The sequence below is a fragment of the Cinclus cinclus genome, chromosome 5 (assembly GCF_963662255.1).
Source record: "Cinclus cinclus chromosome 5, bCinCin1.1, whole genome shotgun sequence".
Taxonomy (NCBI): Eukaryota; Metazoa; Chordata; class Aves; order Passeriformes; family Cinclidae; genus Cinclus; species Cinclus cinclus.
The window spans coordinates 29563850-29590333 of record NC_085050.1 but is presented as its reverse complement, the minus strand read 5'-3'; the positions used below and the strand labels follow the sequence as shown (position 1 = coordinate 29590333).

The following is a 26484-nucleotide window of genomic DNA, read 5'->3' as shown; positions in this document are numbered from 1 at the left end:
TTGACTTTATTGGGAAGCTGCCATTTTTGCATTAGCACTTAGAGCTGTCACTATTCCAAACAGTGCCATACACATCTGCGTAAAGGTCTGAATTATCTGGAGCACAGGGTTACCTCAGGCCTTCACCAGAAGAGAGTTTTAGGAATTCCAGTCAAATGCAGGTTGAGACAGAGGGAAGTGTGCAACCAAGGGACCAGTTCCTGCTTTGCTTCCTTGTGTGTTCAGAATAAGCTGCTTTCCACTTGCCTTGTGAATTTTTTTTTTTTTTGTCATTTCACTGCTAAGGAGTAGATCTGTATTGGAAGTTCTAGTCCACATAAAGCTGGTGCTTGAGACTAAGGGAGAAAAAATCCAAACAACATTGCCAAAATGTCCAACCATGTTTTTATCAAGTTCTTTCCTTGTACTCATAACTGAACTCAGGGTGAAGGAAGCTGAGGCTTATTTATCCAGATGTAGTTTTGTATAAATGAAAATAGCTTTCCTTTTCTCCTAAGTAAATTAATACAATGAAGTAGATCTTGTTATTAACCTGAGAAGAAATTCTGCTGTAAAACTGAACATTATTCTAGTGCTTGTTTTTTTGTTTTTTTTGTCCTTCTGTAAATGTTAATACATAAATAAATGGAAGTTTTACCTTTAGCAACCATAATTTGCTACATACTTTACTAAGCATAACACCAGACATCTACTGAGGAGTCTTATAACCTATTGTAAGGTTGTAAGAATGAAACACCATAAGGAAACTCCAGCATACCCAACTGCTAACAAGTCTCTGGAGATATTAACTGAATATTAAGGTGCTAGAGGGTATTATTCTTCACCAGGAGAAAAAATTGTATTTGTGTTTGTATTTACACATATATGAAAATGAGTGCACACACATTTATGTTTTCATAATGTTCAAAAATTTAATTATTCTTGCAAAATAAACAACTACTATTGGCTAACTTTATTACAAGGCTTTTTTTGTTTGCTTTTTTGTTGTTGTTATTTTAACATGTACAGTAATCTTAATGTTAAAATTGCACGTTCCACACAGCTGGCTGACCTCATGCAAGTCTGAGGGAAAAGAGCATGTGCAAAGGAAAGCCCAGAGAGCACCTGTTTCTAAATGTGCACACACCCCATGCATGTTCAGACTTAAAACTTTAATGCTTCATCGGAGTTTCATTAACTCACAACTCACTACTGCTGGACAGAGTGAACTCTGTTGGGGCCTGTCAAGCTAGTCAACATGGAATGCATTGACATATGAAAGAAACAGAAGCTATATTTAAACAATAAAGAAAATTAATGGCTATAATGTCAAATACCATACAGGTCAGTCCATGTCCAGAAGTCTTTTCTATCACTTTAGTTCAACTTTGGTAGCTACTGTTGTTTCTCCTTGTAGGTTCTGAGTTATACAAACATAGTTTCCCACATCTATGTCTTCAAAATCCTCCACAAGAAGAACACTCTTTGAGATTCTTGTAGTATGTCCAATTCCTCTGTTTATCAATCTCCAGAAGTTTTGAGTAATCACAGGCCTCCCAGACTGTTAAAAGAACAAAACAAAACCAAAACAACCTCACCCACATAAAACAGGTGATTCCACAAAGTGTATTTAGTGACACCACCCCATCACCTTGAAGCAAGAGGTTGGAGAGTAGAAGCCTATATCCAGAAGTCAGCTGTAAGTGAGGGAACTGAAGGTGTCTGGCAGTCGCAGCAATATTCCTGCATTAAATATTGATGTTCCAACAAGCTATGCCAAATAAGGATAATGTAATGGCTCTTCCACTCCAAGCACAGCTACTGGGCTTGCCCAAACTCTGCCTGGAGCTCAGTTTTAGGCCACTTATTAAAGTTGTATTTGGGTACCTGATCAAATAGGTGAGGTGTCCTGGGGGAGGTGTCCGGATACATGTGTGAGCTCATTTTCAGATTTTAGGCATGTCTCAAAAAGAAGGCAATAGTGGCATGAGTGGCATGACTGAGCTTTCATCCTCTAATAGCACACCAAATTGCTCTAAGTCACATGTTGAAAACTAATTCCTCCTCGAGTTTTAGAAAACACTGCATAAGGTAATATACAAACAAACAAGAACAATTCTCAAATACTTCTGAGTTAATCCTCACATTTTGCTTTCCAAAATGTATATATAAATTCAAAGCAAAAAACACAACCCCGCAATGTTTATATTGAAAAATGCTTTTTTGGTTTTTTTTCTTATTAAATAAAAGGCCTTTTTTAAAACTGCGTAAGAGAATTCTCTAATGGACTGGTTCACACTTCCTGGCACCTCTGAAGGTCACAAAATACTGGATAAGAGAAACTGGCCCAAAGAGAGACTAAGATAGTCTCTTCCAAAATCCAGCAGCTGCTAGTCAGCAGTTTTAAGTACACTGGCATCTGCTATACCAAGAACTGAGATAAAAATGCAAGAGAGAGGTTTCTATTTGGAAACCATCTTCCCTTGCTTCATGACATAGATCGGTTAACCATTTACCAATATGAATGCTACAAGGCTTAAGTTAAATGTAGCAACAAAGTGAGCTACTTGGGAGTCAAAGCAACAACCTCACACTTGCAAAATGACCAGAAAATGCAGCTCCCAGTCATCCTGAAACTTGGGGATGAGTCACAGTGCAGTCAGGGAATGCCTAGGAAGTGGCAGGCATTATCAGCTTCAGAAAAAAAAATGTAAAACTTTTTGGCAGCTGTAAATGTCATAGAAAATCTTAAACCTTTAAAAGTAATTAAGCCATTTAGCAAAGCACTACCTCCTGTTCCAAACCTGAAAATTAAGTGCTACGTACAATCAAGTAATACTGCACACTTAATTCAAGCCTAAGTTAGTTCTTAAATATAGCAAGTGGAACTTCCTTGACACTACTGAAAGTGAAGGTAAAGGCTGTGCAAGGTGGACCCTGTTTGCCCGGTTGGGCTCTTGCTAGTTCACTTTTCCTCAAACAAACTGCCTTCTGCTTTGAAGCCTGTTGCACGAACAGGCTGGTAACTCAGATTAAGGGTGGATCTGTATGCATCCACAGCAGGTGAATGAGCAAATGTCAGAGAGTGGCAAGGGGAAAAAAGAAAAAAAAAATGAGTAGGAAAAAGGGCAGAGGAAGAGGCTAGTGACTACAGACATAAAATGAGGGTCTCCACAAGGCACCATACCTGGGGACAAGCAAGTACTGATGTGCTGCTTCTGCTCAGGAATTGGGCAGTAGGTGAGAGCCCAGCTGCTGGGTGGTGTGGGCTGGGACAAAACTATCACTGAGCTCCCAGCACTGAAAGCAGCAGCATAAATGGAAACATCCAGTGAATCTCAGAACATCATCACTCCTTTTTCTTGCATAAGAGGTCTATATAACCAGCAGCACTGATGTTCTGTCTCTTCTCCTTCCACCCCACCTTTTTTCTTTGCAGTATGTGAACACTCTCAGTTAATGTTAAATCTCCAACAGCATACAGTGCTTCTACTCTGACATTTATTTGATCCTTTTGTTGGGGCAGAAATGCAAACACAACTCCCCCCTCCCTATTCCTGGGCACAGCTGGAGGTGAGATAGTTTAGTGGATAAGCACCTCAGCCCTTTCCAGGGCAGATGCAGGCCACGGGCCAAAGCCTCTCTCACCCCCGTAGTGGGGTGCAGTGAGAGGGTGTAGTCCTCTACTGATAGTGCATGTGCCTTGCACTGCAGCTCTAATATCCATAGCAAACAAGGGAGATAACCTGCTTTAGCTGTTGATATTAAATCAGTACCAGAGAGGTGTAAACATGCACATACCATCATGTATCAGGTGCTGTAAAACCACTGGGAGCAGCTGGGGAAACAGCCAGCAAACCAGGCTGGGGCAGCATGGGAAAGATGCAAAACTAGGGTGGACACTAATGAGAGAGAGAGTTTTGGAAGGCCAGACTGGGTCTAGAATGAGGCTGAACAGGAATTGAGCTCCTGCTGTAACAGGTGAGGGTGGTTAGAGGAAAAAGAGAGGGGGACCTTCAGTGGTGCTAGTCAGATACATTGTATTTTGTGCAAGAAAAGAGACCACAGAATCACATTGTGTTTCTTCTGGATTATTTCAGATGAGGGTGGACAGAAGCAGACTCTGCTTCTGGATATGGGAAGGCTTAGAAATTCTGTGCTGGGATAATTCATGCACCCAAGCCATTAGAGAAAGAAGGGATATCACATGAAGAGGCACCAGTGGGCCTTGTGGCTTGCCCTAGAACAGCCTCCTGCTGCTGGTGGGCTTTGACCCTGTCTGAGGCTTTCTTTGGAAATGCTGCCAGAAGCCAAGTACCTCTGGAATGGAAATGTGAGGGAGGAGTGAGATTTGCTGAATTTGATTTTCACTAACAGGGCTCTCTAGCTTCATCCCTGTGCTACTTCTCAGGGAGATTCTCAGGGAAAGACAGGCTGAAGTTGAAAGGGGATATGCTGCCTCCTCCTGCCAGCATGCCTGAACTGGCCAGAGCATTCAAAATGCTGCCTTTGTGAAGGAGAAACCATTTCAGGCAGGGCATGCACCTCTTACCTCTTGCCCTGGATACTGCCACCTGAAGTTCACATCCACATCTGGCTCCCCGAGGACTGTGCAGACGACCTGAACTCTGTCACTGAGCCCAGCTCTACTGGAGGAAACTGCAATTGTGGCTGAGGGCGGGCCCTTGGGAACTGAGACAAAACAGTGTTTACAAACAGAAAATTAGCTGCTGAAGTTAAATAAAACTGATAAAACTGAGTCAATTTTCAACTCAGCTTGCCTAATGTAACAGGTGTTTTACACCTGCAACTTTCCCCTCTAAACCGAGAAAGTTGCTGGAATTTAAACCTGATAAAAGGTTTATCATATATACTTTTGATCAAGATTGTAAAACTCTCATTACATTATTTATTTTACTTTCTAAAAATTTTCTTAATATCAGCAGAAGAGTCAATTTAAACAAACTGCCCTTTACCTTCCACATACAGTAGGCGATACTTGATGGAAATCTGAGGTGCTCCCTGTGACTCTGCTTTGCAGTAGACAATACCTTTATGATCAGAAGTAGGGTTCTGGAAGACAAAACCCTTCTTTGCATCATAAATAATATCGGTTCCATCTGTTTCAATTTCTTCTGCTGGAAATTCCCTGTGAAGAGTCACTTTTGCTGAAGGAGTAGTAACACGGCATGGGATGACTGCAGGTTTATCTGGGTTCAGGTAGACAATCTCAAAATAACTGGGAGTAGGTACAAAAAGTTCCTCTTTGTCTGTGCAGAAGAGTTGACATAATTACAGAAATATGTACATCTTGTTTCAACAGAAAGAAAAGTACATTTGACAAGAGAAAATACCTGTGAGCAACATTTAAAGCTAAAAGCTTTGGCTTAATTTTAATACGCACACACAAAAGAAAAAAGAACATTGCTTGAATTAAAAAACATTAAATTGAAAATAAATCGAAGTATTTTTTTAATCTTATTAAATTCTTTGGGATGTATTTTAGTAAGCTTCCAAATACTTATCTGGATCCCATCCCCACTGGTAAGGTAGGGACTACTAGAAAAAAGATACTTTTTGAAGCTACAGACTTTTAATACCTATACTTTTAGGCAAAATGTTTTGAATCTCTGTCCTAAGTAGATGAAATATTTAGTGCCCTCAGAATCACAGTTAAGGAATATTTCCATAACTGGTATCCTTCTTAGAAATATAAATCTGAAATTCCTCTTTCTAGCATGAGCATTTACATAATAATTTGACTGAAAAGTTTATTCCAGCCTTTCTAAGGAATGTATCCTAAAAACATCAAGCACTCCTGTCTCATGGTCCAATTTAATTCCAAAATGTATTGCAAACAATCCTATCTTAACATTTTGTACTAAAACATTTTCTAACCACGAATACTTTTAACTCTAATGAGGCATCAAAAGTTGTTTTACTATTCAGAACGGTTTCCAGAAGAAACAATGAACCATTTGATTTCAGCTCTGTTGTACCAAGCAGCAGTAAACTGTGCACAAGCTCTGGGGGACATCACATGCACTTGAGGAGTGTTTTGCCTCTCAACATGGTATAATGACTCCTCAGAGAAACTGTGGCCTTACCAAGGTGAGCAGGGCCAAGTTTTTTAAGGGAGTGCAAGTAACTGGAATGAAGTGGCAGTGGGGAAGAGTCCATGGGGTCATCCAAATGCCATGACAAAATTAATCTTCTGCACAGATTTATTTTCTTTATTAAGACACATTTCCAATAATTAAAAAAACTGTTATTGGTTCTGTAGAAAATCCTCAGTGTGTTACTATTTTCTAAGCTATGCACTTTTCATTGCATTATCCATTACTTTGGGTATTTTGCATAATCTGTAGGGAAAATGTACTCCAAAAAAATCACAACTAAGTAATTTTCTGCCCACCAGCACAGTCTTCCTTAACATCCACTAAAAACAGAGGAAAACTGTGGCAGTAAAATCTTGCAAGTGAAATCACTGATTCAGCTCTATTTCTGTCTTACCAGCAAATATATTTCCATTAATAATCCCCCAGTGAGTTAATTACCTGTGAAAAAGATGTATGTTGACCCTGTTTTAGTCTCATCCTTCCTGCATTTGTTGCCATTGCACAGCTGAAGCCAGCAGCTGTATTCACCTGTGTCTGCTGCAGTGGAGTTTGCAAGGATCAGCTGACTATACCTGTCAAGCTGCTTTATGCTGTGGAAAAATAAAAACAAAAGACAAAGTCAAGTACAGATGTATTTCCTTGTATATTTTCGTCAGCTTATTTCCACTTCTGATATTTTTATTCCTTCTCTGCAACTGACCCACTTTTCACTTTTAGAGCTCTTTGCAACTTCCCCTTTTGCTCCAGCAGAGACTGTTTACATGAGCAGTTTTATTGATTTTGACTACATATAAGGGCTTGCAAGCTTTTGTCTTGTACAGTTCATTTCTGGATTCCTTCAAGTCTCCATTTTGAAAGTGGGCTGTGACTGTTCTAGGCCATATGTTCATCTATGTTTCGTCCTAGTTTGTCTATGTATAGCCCTCTCCTTTACTCCACAAGTCAACCCATATGCATCTCAGTCGTTTTTTAATACTGTAGCACTGCTTCAGTAGTATCTAACAAAGATAATTCACAAGTAATTAGTAGCAGGTACTCTACTGAGAGTTTATTTCATAACTTCTGCCTGCTTTCAGTGTGAATGCTTTACCAATCTTTAACATACTGGTCCAAGTTTCCACTTGCAAAGAGCTGGAGCTTGGATTTGTCCTGCAAGTTAAGTAATTTTGCATCACCTACTCCTGTGGTCTAAGTCACCTCACTGGAGTTTCCTCCACATCCCTTGGCTATTGTAGAGCATGACCCTGAGAACTGCTGGAGGTGTACTGGCAGTGCCATCACGTAACTACACAAAATTCAGCTTGTGGGATTATTTCAGACTCAATTTGCTACTGGGTATTTTTGGGTTTTTTTCCCCTTCTCCTGAATTCCCCAGCCATATCTCTCCATGGATTGACATTTGCAAATGTGCTAATATTTATAAATATGTAGACATATACATAGATACTGACAATTTTTCTAAGGGGCAAAGGTCCTACCTTATGAAATACAGCAGCTATGGTCCCATTTTGTTCCTTTTTTATATATATACGTTAAGATTTACTTTCCTGGCTCTTTCTGGCAGACAGATGGTGGTGTGGTTGGCAGTCTGCTGGGTCGACTTTTGATGGATTGCAAAAGCAATGGTCCAAGAGTACCAGCTCTCAGGGAACCCTATCAGCACAGCCATGTGGCAGTAATGATGCATTCTGCTGCTGCTCCGACCCTTAAAAATGTTCTTTTCAACGAGCTGCCTTTCATGATAGTGGATCTAGGTCATGAAGGGTTCCCTCTTTCCTTTGCAAGACATTGACTTACTTACAAGGTAATTTCTTTTCTAACCAAGTCAGGAATAATTTTTACAAGTTTAAGTATTTGATAATGAACTTCTTTTTACTGTTTTAAAAGGGATTTTGACAAATACGCAGCTGGCATGAAGTCTGAGCAACTGTCATACTCATTCATCTGTGGGTTTTTTGAATATTTATTGCCCTCCTAATTCTTACTAATGTGGCAGTTATTCTTTAAGGTAGAATAATTTGAATAATTTCCGACTGAGTAATTTCTTTCTGGGATTAGCATCTTTGAAGAAATTTTTATCCTATAAAACTCTGAAACCTCATGACTGAGTAAAAGCAGTACTACAAACAAACCTGAGTGTACGGTGTTACCTAAATGTTCTGTTTTGCTTAACTATCCATTGCAGGCACTACAGCTCTTTAAACTGAGGCCACCACTTCAGCTCCATGTGCTTCCCAGTTCTGACTCCCCAGGTGTTCTGCTAGCAGTTTGCAACACAAACAACTACCAGCAATCACAAGCAGCAGTTCATGGTACCCAACATTCAGCCTTCAGTCAGGCCAGCAGCTTAGAGACTAAAAGCACACCAAATACACACCTCAAACAGATATAACTGAGAACTGCCTTTTCCAGTAAGCCCTCAGACACTATTAGTACATGGATCCACCACAGGGCAGTTTTGAGGCCTGCCTCAATGAACAGGCAAATCACATTTCCTATCCACTAATGCATTTGTCCTACACAACCTTGTCTGATTCAGTTTCTTAGAATCACTTAATCACGGCACAGTAGCCTCTCCATTTTTAACATATACACTACCTTACATTAGAAACCATCTTCAGTTTTTTGATAACATTTGAGAGATTCCTATCTGTGCAAGACAACATGCTGTGTATCATACCAAACAGGAAGAAAAGACAAATCCAAAACATGTTCCAGTGTGTATTATTACTATTTAGTTTCCCAGTTCACATTCCAGAGGCTATATGACTATCTCAGAACAAAACGTTTTCCAAGGATCAAGTACTAAATGTCAACAATACAGAGAAACAGAGTATGCCAAAACACTTTTGCCTCCAATCTTTAATGCAGACACTGAGCTATAGCTTGAAATCCCAACAGATAGCGAAGTATGGTCAGAGTTAATTAATTATTGCACAGTGTGTTCTTCTTAACTGAGAACAAGCTATCCAGTAATCAATGGAAATAACCTAGCAAGGTAGTCATCCACAAACATGCAATAACAAAACCTGGCATCTGAGAGTATAAGTGTTGAAACTTGAGACATGACCATATTAAGCAGGCCATATAAAATAAAGTATAGGTAAATCCTGAAGCTGACAAATATTTTCAAGGTAACTTACTATTTTATTGGTATTTCAGATGCTGGGAAATCTGACCCAGAAGCCAAAATTTTGCTGTATTGTCAATGTCACAAAGTAAAAATGTTTCATATACAAACATTACCAGACTGTTTAAAGAAACTAGACAAGTAGCCCAAAATCTTATTCCATACATTCATCTTATTAAACTTTATATAAAGTTCAGAAGATTTTTGCCAGAAAACTACGCCACATTTAGAAGCTAATTTATGTATTTATATTTAAAATATATATGAAGACAGTGTACATAGCATCACTCAAGGAGCATCTAACAAAATCCTCTCAAGCAGCTGCATTCATACTGACAAAAGAGAGCTTATCTCAAATACACACTCACTAGGACAGGAACATAACACCTCGCTGTTTTACACAAGAAAAAACTCCTTAGCTTTCAAACTTCAAAGCATAAGCAGCAAAATCAAATTCAGTTATACACATAAGCCCAACTGACATCCCACTAAACCTGTGGGAATCTGCATTCAGTGAAAACAGTCTAATTTTGGCCCCTACCACACCCAGTTTCCTCAATATTTGTGAGAGTGCTCCTGTGCAGACACCCTTCTCTCCCACAAATGTACATGTGATGCATGCCCAGCTGTTTACCCCAGCTTCTTCCATTGGAGCAGCTCCATTTCATGTCAGTATACTTATCAGACAAAGCTAAATGCAGCTGGTCTTCAGCAGGGGAGAGACCCATGCTCCAAACAGGCAGCACAGAGACTGTGTGAAGTCAGAGCAGCTTTCTGCTATAAAGCTTTAGTAAAGGGAAAATGTGCCTGCTCTTATTTTTATTTTCATCCCTCTCATATGTTGTAGATCCAGTTTCTGGGTGAGCCTCCAGTCATTAATTTGTTATTCAGAGTCTTACAAAACAGCATTCCAGCCCTTCCATAGTGTGGGTGCTAGAGCAACCTCTGGCTGTTAACACCACCAATGATCTTGTCCAGTTCAGCCAGCACACAAAATTTTCAGACGAAAATTATTTATGTGCTGCACAAAGCAAGAGAGCATTACAGACAATAGGCTAGTTCTGAAGTAAGCTTGTGTGTCCTTTAGCTGGGAAGCATGTTTGCATGATTTGAGCTTTCTCTCAGAGTTGTACGGCACACTACAGTCTCTAAAGCTAAGGAAATTGTTTTAGTGTGTACTGTTGTGTACTCCAGTTAGAGCAGTGGAAAGGCAAAATTTCTGCACCATCTCAGCAAGAAGCACCCAGAGTCCTCCTCCTCCTTTCAGTCAGCACCTCTCACTCCCTCGGATATGATAATTTTAGCACATGTAACAGCTCCAGACCTATTAAAAACTGAGACTCTCTAGTACGGCAAGCAAAATAGTTTATTTACCAGGTTGTAGAGTATGGCTACAAAGACAAATTCAATGAAAGCATAGCCACTAATACTACAGAAATGGCTTTTCTAATTAAAATCTTCCTCCTTAGGAAAGGCGTATTGCTTCCCAGGTTGCTGTATTCTCCTGATCTTATGGGTGAGTTAAAAATGCAGTAAGCATAGCATGGAGGCAAAACATTTGGTTTTTATCCCTACTTCTTTTTGCAACCACCCATAGAAAACATATTACGTTGATTACATATTACATATTTACATTACATATTACATTGATGCTAAATTTGACTAGTTGCAAGCCAAAATGCCAGAGTAGCTGAATTTGCACGTCCCTTCTATTATTAAAGGGAGAAGTAAAACCTGGATGCCTGAGCATCTGTTGCTATAGGGACATTAAAACGAACAGAAGAATTGTAGTCGTTAGCCCCCAACAACAGCAGGGATCTCATCACCAAGTGTCTCTCCTCCTTTTCACTTTCCCTCCAGCATACCAACTCACTCCTTCTTCATTTTCCATGACCTCCTCTTGGCCCCATCATGTCCCCCTGTTGCTGCCATCAATTCTGGTTTGCACCAGTGCCCCAACTCCAGCAAGACCCACATGGAAATCTAAGGTAAAAAAGGCCCAGCCCAGTTAATTAGCTTGGGTTTTGCCCCACACTTCACTGACTGGTAATGAAGGGATTATCTTATTCTTGGTCTTTCAGTACTCAAGAAGATACTGGACATATATCTACCTAGAAGATTAAACTATTTCTGCTGTAGGTTATTATTTGCTATCCATTTTACTGAATCTCCCCCCCTGACCTACATTTATAATTTTGTTTTAAAACAATGAAGGTAATGTATTAATAAAATGTTTTAAATTGCCTATTGCAGTTGATGCTTGGTGCATGGTCTTGCATATGCCATGAGGAAGATCCGAGCTCCTCTAGAAAGACCATAGCTTTGCTGACCTTTTCTGGTGCAAGCTCACTTACAAACACTGCCAACTGGGCTAAGTAACACAGCACCTTTATGGTACTTCCAGTTAAACTCCATCACACCTTTCTGAAACCACAGAACACAAATTTCAAATTTCACATTCTATGGAGCAGACATTGTTTCATAGGCTCCTATTAGAATTACAGCAAAGACATTGAGATAATTACAAAGCCGTGCTAAAAATGTGATGAACGTGTAACTGCACAGGGTTCTGTGGTTAATGTCTCTGTAAATTATTACTATTCCATGACTCTGAAATCTGCTTCTAATCTGTGTTTTCAACTTCTCTGGTTAATTTTATGCTCTTCTGCTTGCATTCAAAACTGCTGATTTAGTCAAGAACAGCTTTACTACTTTAAACAACTTATTTCAAAAGCACTGACCATTATATTTCAATACAGATCCTTAAGTATATGCCTTACATACTTCTAAAAGAAAATAAATACTTAGGCAAGTTGCATCCACCCAGTGAAAATGTTTTATAGCACTTACTTTGTGTGGCGTAACTGACTTTGTTGTATAGTTAAATTACTACTGTTGACTGAGTATGGAAATGTAAATTGCTGAGGCAACAGGATCTCAAACTACTTCAAACTGGAAAACAGAAAATTACACAATCACAACACAATACAGATCTTTTTTCTGTTTTCCCAAACTATCTCAATTTCTCAACAGAGAACACTTAATTTTTCATGAGAGGCACAGACAGTCAAATAACCAATTAAGAAGCATTCAGATTCCACTCCAAAAACCCTGACTACTTGCTCTGCCTTCTTCAATACCAGATTCTGACACTCAGCATGGCCTGGAGGTCTGCAGGACCAAACCACACCAGCAACCTATTTGCACATGTACAAAACTTTAAGAAAGACTTGAGAACGACAACCACCACCAACATACACACCCCCTGTTGATATGCACATCCAGCTCTGGCCTGCTGGGAGGCCAGGTCTGTACTGCAGCTAATAAACGCCACCTGCTGAAAGAAACCTGGATAGAAAGTATTCCTTGCAAAGAATAAGCAGTAGCACTTTAAAACGGCCACAAGATCTTTTGACAAATATTGCTGTGATAAGCCCACAGCAGAAACTGCCTTGCCGCTGTAACTTACTGTGGCAGAAGCCTGGCACTCAGCCAGGATAGTTCTTGAGCACTTCAGCCAACAAGGGACAAGCAAGTAATTGCACAGAGAACTGGCTTATGAATTACAGGAGGATGTGCTAGAGATCACACTGGGTAACTACCATTCATCAACACTCATCTTGGGAAAGAGAAGTGGAAAGAAGAAGGAAATATCTGAAAAACTAATTAACCAGGAGTGATTTTTAAGGTAACATCACACCTGTAAATAAGTGAATAGATCACTGAGATTCAGATAACCTAAATTACTTAGAGAGACCATACACACTTGTACTTAATTTACGAACAACATGACAAGAGCAGCTGATATCCTGACTGATACCTCTGTGCCCCGCTCACCTAATAATCCAAGATGGTAACAGCTATTTCTTTGGGTATCACTCACAGTGCTTCACTGTCTCCATAAAATTGCTAGTGAAAACAAACACTTCTCAGAGCAATAAAATGCCTGTAGAAGTCATCCGTAAGCTCCTGATATGCTCCCCCTCTTTCTAATTCAGAGCTAAATTACTACATTTAATCTACATTTAGCTACGTGTACTGTCCTCAAAAACCAGGAGGGCAATGTATGGAGAGTCTCAGAAAAGACATTCAGAGGAACAGGACACTTAGATGGCAGGGCAGTCAGTCCCTCTTCCTGCTCTAACAAATCCTTATACGGCTTTCATTAAGATGACACAAGATGAAAGAAAAAGCTTTCCTCAATTTAAAGTGACAATCGTCAGCATTAAACTCTGATGTAACACAAACCCTGCAATTTTGTTTTGCATGCAAAGGCAACTCTGACTGAACCATTACTCTCACTTGCTCCTTAGCACGAAGGCTGGTGTATTTTTTGGTAGTTAAGAGATGTTGGTTTGAGTCTCTTCAGGAAATTAACCTCACTACCTCACCTGGTAGCCACATTAGCAACCAGTACAGCCCAACACGAGCAGGTCTCTGCAGGGCAACAGAGTTGGTAGTGAGCACCTGACATCCACACTCACACACTTTGAGTTTCACTTTGGACCAACCCTAATGTAGTTCCCTGTTTGTGGTCGGAGCACAGTGGTGAACATCATCTTCATCTGAAGGAAACAAAGTTCACATGCTGTAAGACTACCCCACAAGGCAGTAACTGGTGATGACTAAAAGTTGCTTATACTTTTTCCTGACACCAGAAACTATTAGATAAACATCATGTGTAAAAATGTAAATAAACAAACAAACAAAAACACCAGTGGTGCTGAACACAGTAAAGGGAAAGAAAGTTCTGGATTTTTCCTGCAAAAAATGAAAAATAGCTTACCTGAGTCTGGAGTCTTTAAAGGTGTCTAAATAAGAAGGATAGTTCCAAGTAACATTACTCCCCTTACATCGCAGCTCTATGCTTTGTCCTGCAGCCAGGCTTAAGGTAGCAGCTAGTTTCTGGAAATGACCTTTTTCCATCACCTGTGTCAGTATGGACTGGGACTTCAAAGAGGAGTCCACAGATTCTCTCTCCTTCATTTTGGGAATCTTGGGTTTTACTTTCTTGTTAACAGGCTTAATTTTGTTTTCTCCAGGTTCTTTGGGACGCTTACTCTTCGCAATAACTGGTAAAATAAAGAAGGCAATGTTACTGATCAGAAAATGCTTATATAGTCTTATGGGGAAAAAAAAATCTTCCTTATTATCCCAGACAGTAACTGAAGTTTTGTTCGTCCTAGAAAAGATATATAAAACTTAGTAAGAGTTAATTTCCTTAAGTTTTTGAAGTCTGCCATGACCCATTTTCCTGGGAAAAAAGGAAAAAAAAAAAAGTGTTTTGAAGAACATGTGGAAAATCTATACTTACATAAACAGAGAAATATGCAAAGTATGAAAACTTTACAAACGGTAAGGGAAAGAAATACAGCACTTCCATCTCCAGCCACTTTTGTTATTTCCACCTCCTGGCATTGCCACACAGCAGTCAATGCTACACAAGCTCTCCATGTTCATGTCACATGCCCATCACTTCTGCATGACCTCTTCACACACCACACTTCCATAAGAGACACATCAGGAACTCGCAAGTGTAGAATTTCACAATTTATAAAATACCAACACAGTTTTCTTTGTTTACAGTAACTACTGAAATGCAAGTGATACTTCAGTCAATTAGGTGACTTCCTTAAGTTGTTACTTTTCCATAAGAGCCATTTATTTTCACAGTCCAGAAGAAGACAGAATCTTATTTAGAGACAAACAATAAGAGATTTCATTACCTCCTAGAGACAACAGGGATTCCCAGTTGCCTTAACAAACAAAGGAAACAGAAAGAAAAAGTGAGATGTCTGAAATATTTAAAAATAAAACCAAAAAATCTAACTTTAAGTGACATCAAGAAGCAAGTCCTTTTGTGAGACAAGCCTAAAACTACTTTTGCCAGACACCAGAAACACCACTAACTGCACCTAACAGCTAATTCTTGTTTTGCAGATGGAAACGCTGAGATATTTCTTTGTACAAATCAAGCAACAAGCTCCCTCTGGAATGAAAAACTCTGCATAGTCATATACTCAGCTTAATTAAAACTGGTGCTGGCTGCCAGTATGAACAGCAGGACTTCCAGATTCCTGCCACTGATGGCTCCTGTGACTCTCTTCAAAGCCCAGCTGGACACCTTGCACCACGTCAGCTTTGACTTCTCCGAGTCCAGGCTGATGTACAACACATTTCTGTGAGCATGAATTTAAAACCAGGAAGTTCTAGCATTTTTTCCTTGCATTACGTTAGAAAGGCTACAGTCGGTCAGGCCAAAATCACTTGCACCACCTAGTGTCAGATGTCAATCTGACAGGGCAATCATCTGCTCCTTTGATACTACTCTCCCAAGCTTCCAGGTACCTTCAGCTCAAGGGGTCTGTGAACCACAGTTGTCATCTTTTTATCGTGCTTGGCAGTTTTTGGTTTCGTTTGGTTTGGGGGTTTTTTTGTTTGTTTGTTTTAATTATATTGCCCTTGGATGTTTTCCTTCACTGATTTGTCTGGTCAGTTTTGAAAATTACACAAATTACACATAAATACTAGCTGCCTTCTAGCTTTTGTATTAATTAAATATGTTTCTATGTTTCTCCAACAACATTCTCTTCAACACATCTACTTCTACAAAACTTTAGTGTTTTCTTTCCGGACTGAGAAGTCCTACTCTGTCTCACTGTTCCTGTAAAGAATACACATCTTACAACAGTTCAGCTATACCACATTTGGGTTATGGCAGGAACACAAAAGCAGACTGTGCATCAGGTTCAAGGTATGCTCAGATCCAGTTACTATTAATGGCATCTTTTTTCCTGTCTAAACAGCTCATTACTTTTCAAGAAAGTAGTATTAGGAGTCGACTTCTTAAAAAATAATCAAGTGTAATTCTAAGATCATTTTCCTAAGTAGGAGCTATTGGTTAAAAATTCGTAAGTAGAAACCCATCAAGGCATACATGAAGTTAGAGCAGTGTGTTATTTAGTGTCTACCAACATGAAATTTGAGGTCCTATTTTCCCTGCCCAGTCTTTCAAAATTGAGAGATCATTCTAAAACTCTTTACAGACAGTTTTCTTTTTCTTTTAGCAGATACTTAAACATGCTGAAAAGCATGTGCCTTACAAGATCCCTGTTAAATTCAACTGGATAAAAGCAATTCTATCCATATTGCAAAAAGACTAATTCCTACTCTTTATTTCCTATTAGTTATTTGTCCATGAGAGGTCATCCCTTGTCTCAGAGCACACTGGTTCCCAAGGAATCTTCTACAACAGGCTTAATAAAAGCCTTTGGGAATCCAAATACATCAATCAATTCATCCATGGCTACACTCTTACAAAAAGTCCTCAGAGAACTCAGCAGATCTGAAAAACAAAATTTCTCAAGGACAAAAAAAAAAAAAAAAGAAAAAAAGGAAAAAAGAAAAATAATAAAAAAGGGGTAGTCATGCCCAAGCCATACTGACTTTTCAGCAATTCATGAGTTCAGTTTACAGAATACAGACATCTGGCTTTGTACATCTACCTCTACCAAATACTGTAAAATACATTTCCCTGGAAAGGTGTAGTGATATGATATGATACAGTGAGATGTAGTGATATCAATTTGGTTGGAAAATACCTCTGAGGCCATGGAGTCCAACCTCTGGCCAAAACCCACAATGTCAATTAGGCCATGGCACTAAGTGCTATCCAGTTTTTCCTTAAACACTTTGACAGATGGTGATTCCACCACTTCTACTGACAGCTCATTCCAATGTCTAATCACACCTACTGTGAAGACATTCCTCCTAATGTCCAACCTGAACCTCCCTTGGCCCAGCTGGAGGCTCTGTCCTCTCATCCTGACATCTGCCACCTGGGAGAAGAGGCCAAACCCCATCTTCTTTCAGGTAGTTGTAGAGAGTGACAAAGTCACCACTGAGCCTCCTCTCCTCCAGGCTGAGCAAGCCCAGCTCCCTCAGCCACTCCTCATAGGACTTAATCCCTTCACCAGCTTCACTGCCCTCCTCTGGAAAAAGGTAAAGTTATGACAAGCTATGCTCCTGGGTTAAGGCTTCACCAATTTCAGATTCAAATTTATTTTCAAATTTTACTTTCTATATATGCTCATTTTTATCCCCCATTCTTATCAGCCATAAAAATTCTGGAGCCATGTCTCCCTGCCCCACCATGTTATATAAGAAGACGATTTATGTCTGTTTTTATCCTTTTGTAAGCTGTTTCTCAAACTCTGTCAGTTTTATTCTGGCTTTTACATTTAACCCACATGTGAGTTAAGGAGCCTCCTCCTCTTATGTAATTGTTCCTTCCAAAATTAAACACATCAGTGGTTTCTTTGTCTTTTATTATCCCTGCAAGAATATTAGAATTTGAGTCTAGCTGTTCCACAACAACATCTGAATCCAATTACCTGAGTAATGATCCAGATCAAGTCAAGAATTGCTGGTATTTTGAGGGGCTCTCTGAATAGCAGCTCTAAGTCATTATTTGTGGCATCTAAACAATTGCATTCTGCACCACACCTCGATGTGTGTGACCCACCCAAGTGAGGGGAAGTTATTCTTCCTTTTGCTTTTCTATCCAGTCCTTGCTGCCCCTCTGATTTTCCCTAGCGGAGCAGTCATTACACATTGGGTAGTCAACTACCAGGCTGGTTCTCCAAAGGGCTGTTATTTCAATCCTGATGACTTTTACCACCAAAACCCACCAGGAAACAGTTTTAACACTAAAGGTTTCTTCAACACATACTGCCACTTGTCCCTTGGGTTAGCTATTCCATGTTAGTGAAATTCCATCACACTACTCTGCCTTAGTATTGGGAGGTTCCACTGACAGGCCTGATAAGCCTTTTGAATAAGCATTCCCATTTCAAATTGGCCACTCCAGTTCCCTGTTGAACTTTCCAGATTACTCTGCAGCAGCACACAAGTTTGGTTTAGCCATTCTTTTTCATTTTTTCCCCCATCAAACCCTACTTAAATTTGTTCAAACTGCTCTTTGACATTTCCACTAGTTTTTGCCAACCTCAATCCTGATTCTATTTCAAAGGCACATGGATCCTGCAACCTCACCCCTAGGAAACGCTTCATCCCATACTGTGTGCTCTGCCACAGCTGAGACTCTGCCTTTAAGAAATTGTTAAAAACTCCCCTACGAAAGCTTTTCAATTTTAAGTGCCAGAAACCTGGTTTTGATTTTGTCAAGATCAAGTTTTTTCTCTCCACACAAGCTCCCTCTGTTCCACGTTTCTGCAGTTCAGCGAGCCTGAACACTTTCCTCCTACACCACACTCCCAGCTGCTCAGTGAGAGCCTTGTCTGCCTGACCTTGCATTTCCCTGCAGGTGACAGCAGGGGCACTTCAGGAAACACATCAGATGAACTTTCATCTTCCTACACAGAAAACCTGGTTGTGCCTCTGTTGCACTTCCCAGAGAAGTGAGTTTCCAAGCAAGCTGTGGCTGTGCTCCTCCCCAGCACTCCCTTGTAAGTCTGCCCAGATATCTAGTGACACCACCCCTTCTGAACCTCACAGTCCTCTCTTCTGTCCCAGCTGAATTAAGTCTTTCTATGCCAGGTAACTAAATTACCTGCTACAGCATCACCTAAGGTAAACAAAAATCACATCCTTCACCTCCATTTCCTTGCCCAATCTGCAAGACTTTCCCAAGAAAGGGAACAAAGTCAACTAGCTCCTTGTGTGAGGTTACCATAAATTTAAAAAATAAATTTAAAAATATAAATAAAAAATAAATTAAGTGCAAGGTTACCACAAAGTGTAATTAACCAGCAGGATTACTGTATGAGGAAAGAGTCTTTGTGATTACAACTAATAGAACAAGCTGGATGGATCTCATCACTTATGATACTTCAAACAAAAAGTTCATCATCCAAACACAGTGCCAATCTGGAGGGGAATATTTCATTAGTTAATAAATAGATAAATTAGGAAGACTATTTTGAAAATACAGTTCCTACATTAGGACTTCTGCATTTAGCTTTAGATAAGAAATTCTTGTTAAATATGCCTGGTTACTTTCTCCCATTGCCAAGCATTTGGATGGCAGAGTGGGAAGCACCCAGTCACACCTCAGTCTAAACATGACAAACTGACAAAAACATAGAGTTGGGAAATCTAGCCCAACTAATTTCTTATTCTATGGTTTTATTGTCCATCTGTCAAACATAAAGCACTTTTCTTGATGTGGTATACCGACAGACCTTTCAGCAGAAATCCTCTCCCGTACCACTCCAATCCACAGTGCAATTCCTCTGCACATAGTCGTGAGAAATACGAGGCTGGAAAAGGCTCCTGGAAGTCTCTTTCCCATCTCTGTTCAGCTGCTCTGAGCCCGGTCCAGTTGAGCTCTGACTTTCCCAAAGGCTGGAGACTCTACAGCCTCCTCTGACAAATTCTTTCTATGTTTAACAGCTCCCAGGGGGGGAAGAATTTTTATGTTCTGACAAGAATGTTTTCCTTATGACCTCCTAAAGTACTTGTGGAAATGGCTTCTGCCTTTCACACTCACCTAAGAGCCTGCCTCCTATTTCTCTACAAACCCTGCCATGGGCTACCCAAACCTTGATCCCCAAGCCCTTCCACGGTGAAAAACAACTGAATTTTTTGATGTTGTTTCTTCCGAATAAATAATAATAAGTTAATTCACATTTTGCAAGAGGAAAAGAGCCTCTCTTTTGCTAGTTTAAGTCTACATAAGTCAAGAATTAGTTATGAATGTCTCTTGCCAAAAACCTGCTTTTCCCCACCAAGACTCTCCCACAGCCTGAAGAGGAGTTATGAGTGAAGTTCGATGCTGCCAATCGAACAACGATGCACAAAACCGAAAATTCTTTTGGTCGTTTTCTAAATCCGAGCACCACGTCCAGCACTGTCCCACGTCCGGCACCGTCCCCTCCTCAGGCTCCACAGGGGACCGGACGCGGATTCAAACCTTTTACCCCGGAGAGAGCAGCCGGGGCTGCGCGAACGCCGCTCCCCGAGAACCCGCATCTTGGGCGGAAGGCTTGGGCGACCCGCCGGCCGCACACGAAGCGAGCACCCCGCCTTCCCTCCGCCTCTGCCCAGCGGGACGGGAGCCCCGCTGCCGCCCCCTCCCGTGATGGCTCCCGCTCCTGTCCCGGGGACGGCCGGACCGGCGGGTACGCCTGGGAAAGGGGAAGCCCGCGGCGCCTCTCCAAGAAGCGGGGGGACCCGTCGTGGCGGCGGCTCACCGTGTGGCAGCGCTTCCTGCAGCAGCAGCAGGCTGAGGAGCACCCAGAGCCGCACGGCGGGAGCGGCGCGGGCGGGGCGGGGCGGGGCGGGGCGGCCCCGGGGCGCCTCGGCGGGAAGGGAAGGGAAGGGAAGGGAAGGGAAGGGAAGGGAAGGGAAGGGAAGGGAAGGGAAGGGAAGGGAAGGGAAGGGAAGGGAAGGGAAGGGAAGGGAAGCTCCCGCCGGATACCCTGCGTGCGGAGCGGAGGGGCTGCCGCAGAGCGCTCGGGAACACTCGGGGCTCCTGTCCTGGAAGCAGCTCGCCCCTCGCCGCAGGGGTCCGGCTGGTTGCTGGCTGCCCCGGGGCGGGCAGAGCGCAGCAGCCGGAGCCGCTTGGGCTGTACCACAGGCGAGCCCAGGGCAGTGCTGGCCTAAGACAGCAAAAGTACATCTTTACGTCAAACTGTTGCACTCGTGCCACACCGAAGAGATTCCCGATGGCTCGGGAAAAGCTGTCTCGCTGTGGAAAACGGAGGAGGTCTCTCTGGTCCAGCCTGGGGCTCCGTCGGCCACGACACAGTTTCCATGGATGCCCGTGTGAAGCACGGAGACGGAGCACGTCTCTCTGCTGCTAGCAAAGCGATGAAGGTGGTAACCTTGGTGTTTGACGCACGTATGTTTCTGCCCACAGTGAGCTGTAAAAAGCCATTCTTTGAAATTTCAGGGTTTCCTTGGAGGAGAAGAGAGAGCAAAATGACTGGAGGGGCCACAAAGATAGATGAAAGGACTTCAAGGGGGGGGGGGGGGAAATGGCTATCAGAGGTCACAGGCAGACCCTGTAGTAGACACAACCACAGTTCAGTGTGAATAAAAATAAATAAAAATTGTGTTCCTGACCACAGCTCCAGGGCCACAGCAGAAGTGAGAGCAGAGTATTTACAGGTTGCTTAAAGGAAGCCTAGGCTTCATCTGCATCCACACACACAAAAAAAATTAGAAGGCCCGTGCACAATGCTGCTCATAAATACATGCACATGCGGAGTTTGGAGACTTGCTTGCCTGACCCTGCTCTGAGACCTCACCCTGGGGCACCTGGTTAGCATAAAGAAACCAGTAGGGCCCAGGAGTGGAGTGAGATGATGAAATTTCATGATCTCTTTTTCATTCTCAGTGTATCATAAACATGTAATCCATTACCTCTAACAAATTAAGAAAAATAATATTTTTGTTGCTACAGGATATTTTAAAAGTGTTTTCCCCGAAACAATTAGAATACCAAGTTTTATGTCTGAAAAGGTTATCAGTCTTTACTTTAAGGTAAATGAATCTCAGAGAGAATTCAGAAAGGTTGTGTAGTATAAACTGCAAATTCACAGTGGAAATATTCATAACTCCTGCTTATGATGAAGAGTGGGCTATTTTCCCCTGTCATCTGCAAAACTACTATTGCAATCCTTATGTGCCTTCCTAGGTGAAATTTCCCTTTTGCTTTCACACACAGGGTAGGTCAATTGTCTAATGGTGTCTGAGCTTCAAGTATTGGTGTATTACGGAATGTATGGTAACTGCACCTGGAAATAAAACTCAGACTGCATTAATTTTAAGACATATTTAAACTGACATATTCATTTTTTCTTATGAAAATGTATACAATGAAGAAAATTATTTTATGAATTTTACACATCCTACTTTACAATAGGTATGCATGAAAAACATTTTCATTTATAGCCATCAGAAAAACTAATGCAAACCTTCCTGTGATGACCCCAGTCTTCCACATGAGTAAACTGATAGATTAAATACATCTTTTCAAGTAATATTATAAATGTGATGAGATGCTTGCAGAATGGGTTGTCCTTGTTTAAATCAGTGGCCCTATTCCAGTGCTTCATGGGAGCAAGATTTTCAAGACCAGTCTTAGTACATCTGTATGTACAGTAAGGTGATTATTCATAATTTGAATACTATTACATAATTCCTTATAAAGAATATACCTCAGAAAAAATACTGTCATAGCTACTTACAAGTCTGTGAACAAAGATGACTCCTGAAATGTCTTTGAAAGCAGTGTCAGATGATATCTTGTCCTGTCAGTAGGGTTCTGTGTCGAGATCATTGTTACCCATTGCCTAGATACATGCTTTTGTTCTCTTGCTATACTCACTGCACTATTCAAAATTGAGGAATATTTTGGGTTTGTTTTGTTTGGGGTCTTTTTGTGTTTTGGAGGGGGGGTGTTGTAGGATTGGAGGGGGAGGTTGTTGTTAGTGTTGTGGTTAGTTGATTTAGTTTGGGGTTTTTTTCACAAAAAGGGAACAAGGACACAACAATGAATTTATACATCCAACTCTGAGGTTGGGTGAATACCAGGACAAGGCTTGGTGCTTCAGAAAGTTGAGCGTGAACACTGAGGGCTACTTCCTGCCTCTGTAAGTCAAACCTAACATCATCTTTGGTTTGGCAGTGTAACACAAAATGCCCAAATCAAAGGCTGTTATTTTCTATTCCCTCTATACAGTGCATACAATGTTATCATGTTATTCATTTTAAATGTGCTGTGATTTATATAATGTCGTGACATTAGATATCTGGCATACTCATGATGTTAGGTCACAATATTATTTTAGTGTAAACTATATCTGTAGTCACAGTTAAAGTTACAGCTGCTGTATGAAGGACATACAAGTGATATTCAACTTTATTTTAAAAATATGGAACAAATGCACTACTGATATCCCACAAAGCACGTTTTACAGTAAATGAGGACCAATGTAATTTCCATTAAAATTTGGAACTAAGGTAACTAAAAATGTCACTGATAACAATTCTGTTGTAAAGTGGGAAAAAAGCACCATATTCTTAAATACAAGCATTTTTACATTCGTAAAAATTCAAGACTTTTCATTTTGCTAGAGCACTTCAAAGAAATACAAATTTGTAGTTTAAATTGCATCATAATCATCCTATCTACACTTTGAATGCTCAGCAGCATACAATACAGAAATAATAATTAAAATGTACATACGAACAAAAAGAAAATATGGATATGAATGCTAATATTTTTAAAAGGATGCACACATAATTATTTTTAAGGATATGTAACACATATTTCATGCTTTACTTTCTGGTACCACAAAAGAAAAACGCTCCCCTAAATATTCAAATTCTCACATTCTGACTCCAACTAAATTTGGTGAAGCTGGAGTTAACCTCTCACAAGGCTCATGAAAACATACAAAAACAACAGAATTTGTCTACCTGACAATAAAAAAAATATATACACATACAGCTCTTTGTAAGGCATGTCTGCATGTCTATGCACGGAAATCCTTCAACTTAGCTCATGTTAAGGAGTTTCGTTTCTAAGATCAAATGGAAAACAGATCAGCACCTGATAAAGGCATTATATTTGTCTTTGAAAAGGTCCAACTATTAAAAGTGCAGAGGTCCTCAAAACATATACCAGAAAGAAGTTCTAAAGGTACAGGAAATTAAAAACAAACACAAAGATCCTATACTATATGAAACACCACCCGCTCCTTCTGTAAAATTTCTATTTGCTTAACACTGAGTAACCTCAGTGCTTTCAGTGAACATACTGCAATTCATACGGATTTTCCAGCGTTTCTAGGAAGAATTATGGCCCAAGAGCATTAAAAAGGTGCTTTCATTTTCCTTTTTATGCATGCAAGTAAGACATACCAGCCTTCTTGTGAATTAAATTCCTACTGTAAAAAATGTGCCTCAGTGTCAAAGGCCTCATATCCAATTGCACAGTCCCAAGCAGGTTTTCTGCACTCTCACCACCTCAGGACACTTAGGGCACATTGGTATAGGCACTTATTAAAAATTCTATTAAAAACTTTATATTTTTAAAATATAGATGTATTTAAAAATAAATTTTAGGGGAAAGGTGACTAGACTTGCAAATTTATCACTTAATAAAACACAGAATATATATTTAAGCTTTACCAAGTTTTGCCTCTAAATTCATTGTATCATTCAAAGTTTCTGGATGACAGAGGTCAATTCCTACTTAAGTACATAAGTAACTCTGTATCAGTATTATTGACATTGATTGCTGCTTGTTCTCCAACAGCAGGTAATATAAATGGCTTTAACACTTGGCAAGATAAGCACAATATGACAGATTTCAGGAATCCAACCTGCATTTGTCGTGCAGGAAAAAGCATACTATTATTAACAGAATAGTTTTGTCCATGTTAACAGACAATGAAATCTAAGTTACCTCATAAAACTTCCTGTTGCAGAATGAGGACTGGAGTACCATAGGAAGATCAGTTAACATGAATTATTCGGAAGTGTTTTATAACTCCTGTACATCAGAACAAAAAGATTTATTTGTTCTCTGTTAAATATGCTTTGGCTTACTTTCTTAAAGCCAAGTAGGTAAGAATAATTCCTTTGCCTAATGGCATGTCCAGAATGTACCAAAACAAATAAAGTTTAGGAGAATTTTTTCTACAAAAGAAATAAAAACCCAATACGCTACCTTCAAAAGTAGGTATTTTGTATTAACACATACCATTATTATTTGCACAGAACAATTGACAATATCAACAACTGTGTTAAAAAATAACAGCGATTTAATTCCAATGGACTTGTGCTTTCAGCTGATCTTTCAGCAAGCACAGAGATAGAGCAAATGTGAAACAAGATCAGGATTTCTTGCATCCATAGCTCCTGTGTAAGGCCTAGCATGGCATGTCCTTTGCTTCTGCAGAGTCCCACTAAAGCATCTGGAATTTAAGACTGCATATACAAATGCACATCAAATTTGCCATAAGTATCTTACTTCTGGCTTGTCTGTTTTCACTTAGCCACTGACTAATAATGACTATAAACATATATAAATAAGCTTTGTGCAGTTGAAGCAACTAAGAGTACCCAAAGACTTTGCTTTAATTTCATTTTAGAACTCATTGGTAATGTGGATAGTTCTGGTGCTGCAGCTCCTCCCATCTGTCTTAGCAACACTTGTAGAGGCACATTCTACTATTTTAAAATAATTAATTTCACTAACAAGGGGAGAGAAATATTCATACAAGTTATAGGGGAATCTGTCAATACACAAAGTGCCGATACATCCATCAGGTAAATAAGCTAGAAAATTTACCTCCTTTAGTTCTCTCCAGAGGCTTTAGCTAGCACTTGCTTTAGTCAGAAGCTAATTATATTGGCAGTATCACTTCAAAGGAAAAGTCCAGTGCAATACAGAAGTTATTTTAACCAATACCTCAAATTCACTATGGGCTAATTTCAGGCACATGCAAATGCATAGACAGGTGTGCACACGTACTTTCTCTGTGATGGCCTTGGGAGGGAATGGAGTCTTTTTGCACATCACAGAATATCAGCAGTTTGTATCTTGGGAGCCTGGCTGGCCTGTTCTGTGGCATCCACAACCATAGCAAAAAGTAAGTCTGTGCTTCCCACATGCTGAGATGTGGAAGGAACTTTAAGAGCTGTGCTTCACTGTAGGCTTGCAAAGACATCATGCAAAAATCTTCACGTGGGCACAGCTGATTTGCTCCCACAGTAATTGCTTTTTTTTGAAGCTGATGATTTAAGGTTGTTGAGAAAGAAGTAATTTTAACATTAAAAAAAAAGCAACTTATTGCTCTGAAAAAGGAGAGAGATAGAAGCAGCCTCACTAGTTTTTGTTTTGTTTAGTTTGTTTTTTCATAGAATTCCAGCTATTATAAAAAGTAAGGTGCTCTTCACTATCAAACAACATAGCTCTCATAGCATCTAAAGTTCTTATACCTAACAATAGAGATTAATACCAATGGTCAGTACCAGCAACAGACTGCAACTCCCCATGACAAAGTCCAAGACAGTTCTTACTCTAGGGAAGGATTTTTTGTAAATATATTCTTGCAAAATTATTTCATACTGTAGAATCCTTCATGGGACTTGAACCTACTCCTTGCTGAGAAGAAGTGTTAAAATATCTGTGTGCCTTTGACAGATAATATGACTGATGTTGAAAGAAGAACATTTTCTGGTTTTACCAGCATTAAAATAATTGTTTACCCTGCACTG

At 40.2% G+C, this 26484-nt stretch overlaps 1 protein-coding gene across 1 annotated transcript; it reads right to left on the bottom strand.

Annotated features, from left to right (window-relative positions):
- Nucleotides 1-1351: 1351 nt before the first annotated feature.
- PDGFRL (platelet derived growth factor receptor like) lies at nt 1352-22544 on the bottom strand. The gene is made up of 10 exons (XM_062493640.1): nt 22541-22544; nt 20902-21113; nt 20669-20849; nt 20442-20504; nt 16734-16745; nt 14015-14300; nt 6537-6688; nt 4956-5249; nt 4532-4671; nt 1352-1540 (listed from the first exon to the last, which is right to left on the bottom strand). Exons 1-10 carry the CDS (start codon nt 22542-22544, stop codon nt 1352-1354), a joined length of 1533 nt encoding a protein of 510 aa, XP_062349624.1.
- Between the last annotated feature and the right edge of the window lie 3940 nt (nt 22545-26484).

Coding starts and splice junctions, on each gene's coding strand:
- PDGFRL (XM_062493640.1), bottom strand. Junction 5,250..6,536: donor AACATACATCTTTTTCACAG/GTAATTAACTCA, acceptor TCTTCTGCACAG/ACAAAGAGGAACTTTTTGTA. Junction 1,541..4,531: donor GGCAGTATCCAGGGCAAGAG/GTAAGAGGTGCA, acceptor TTCTTTTAACAG/TCTGGGAGGCCTGTGATTAC.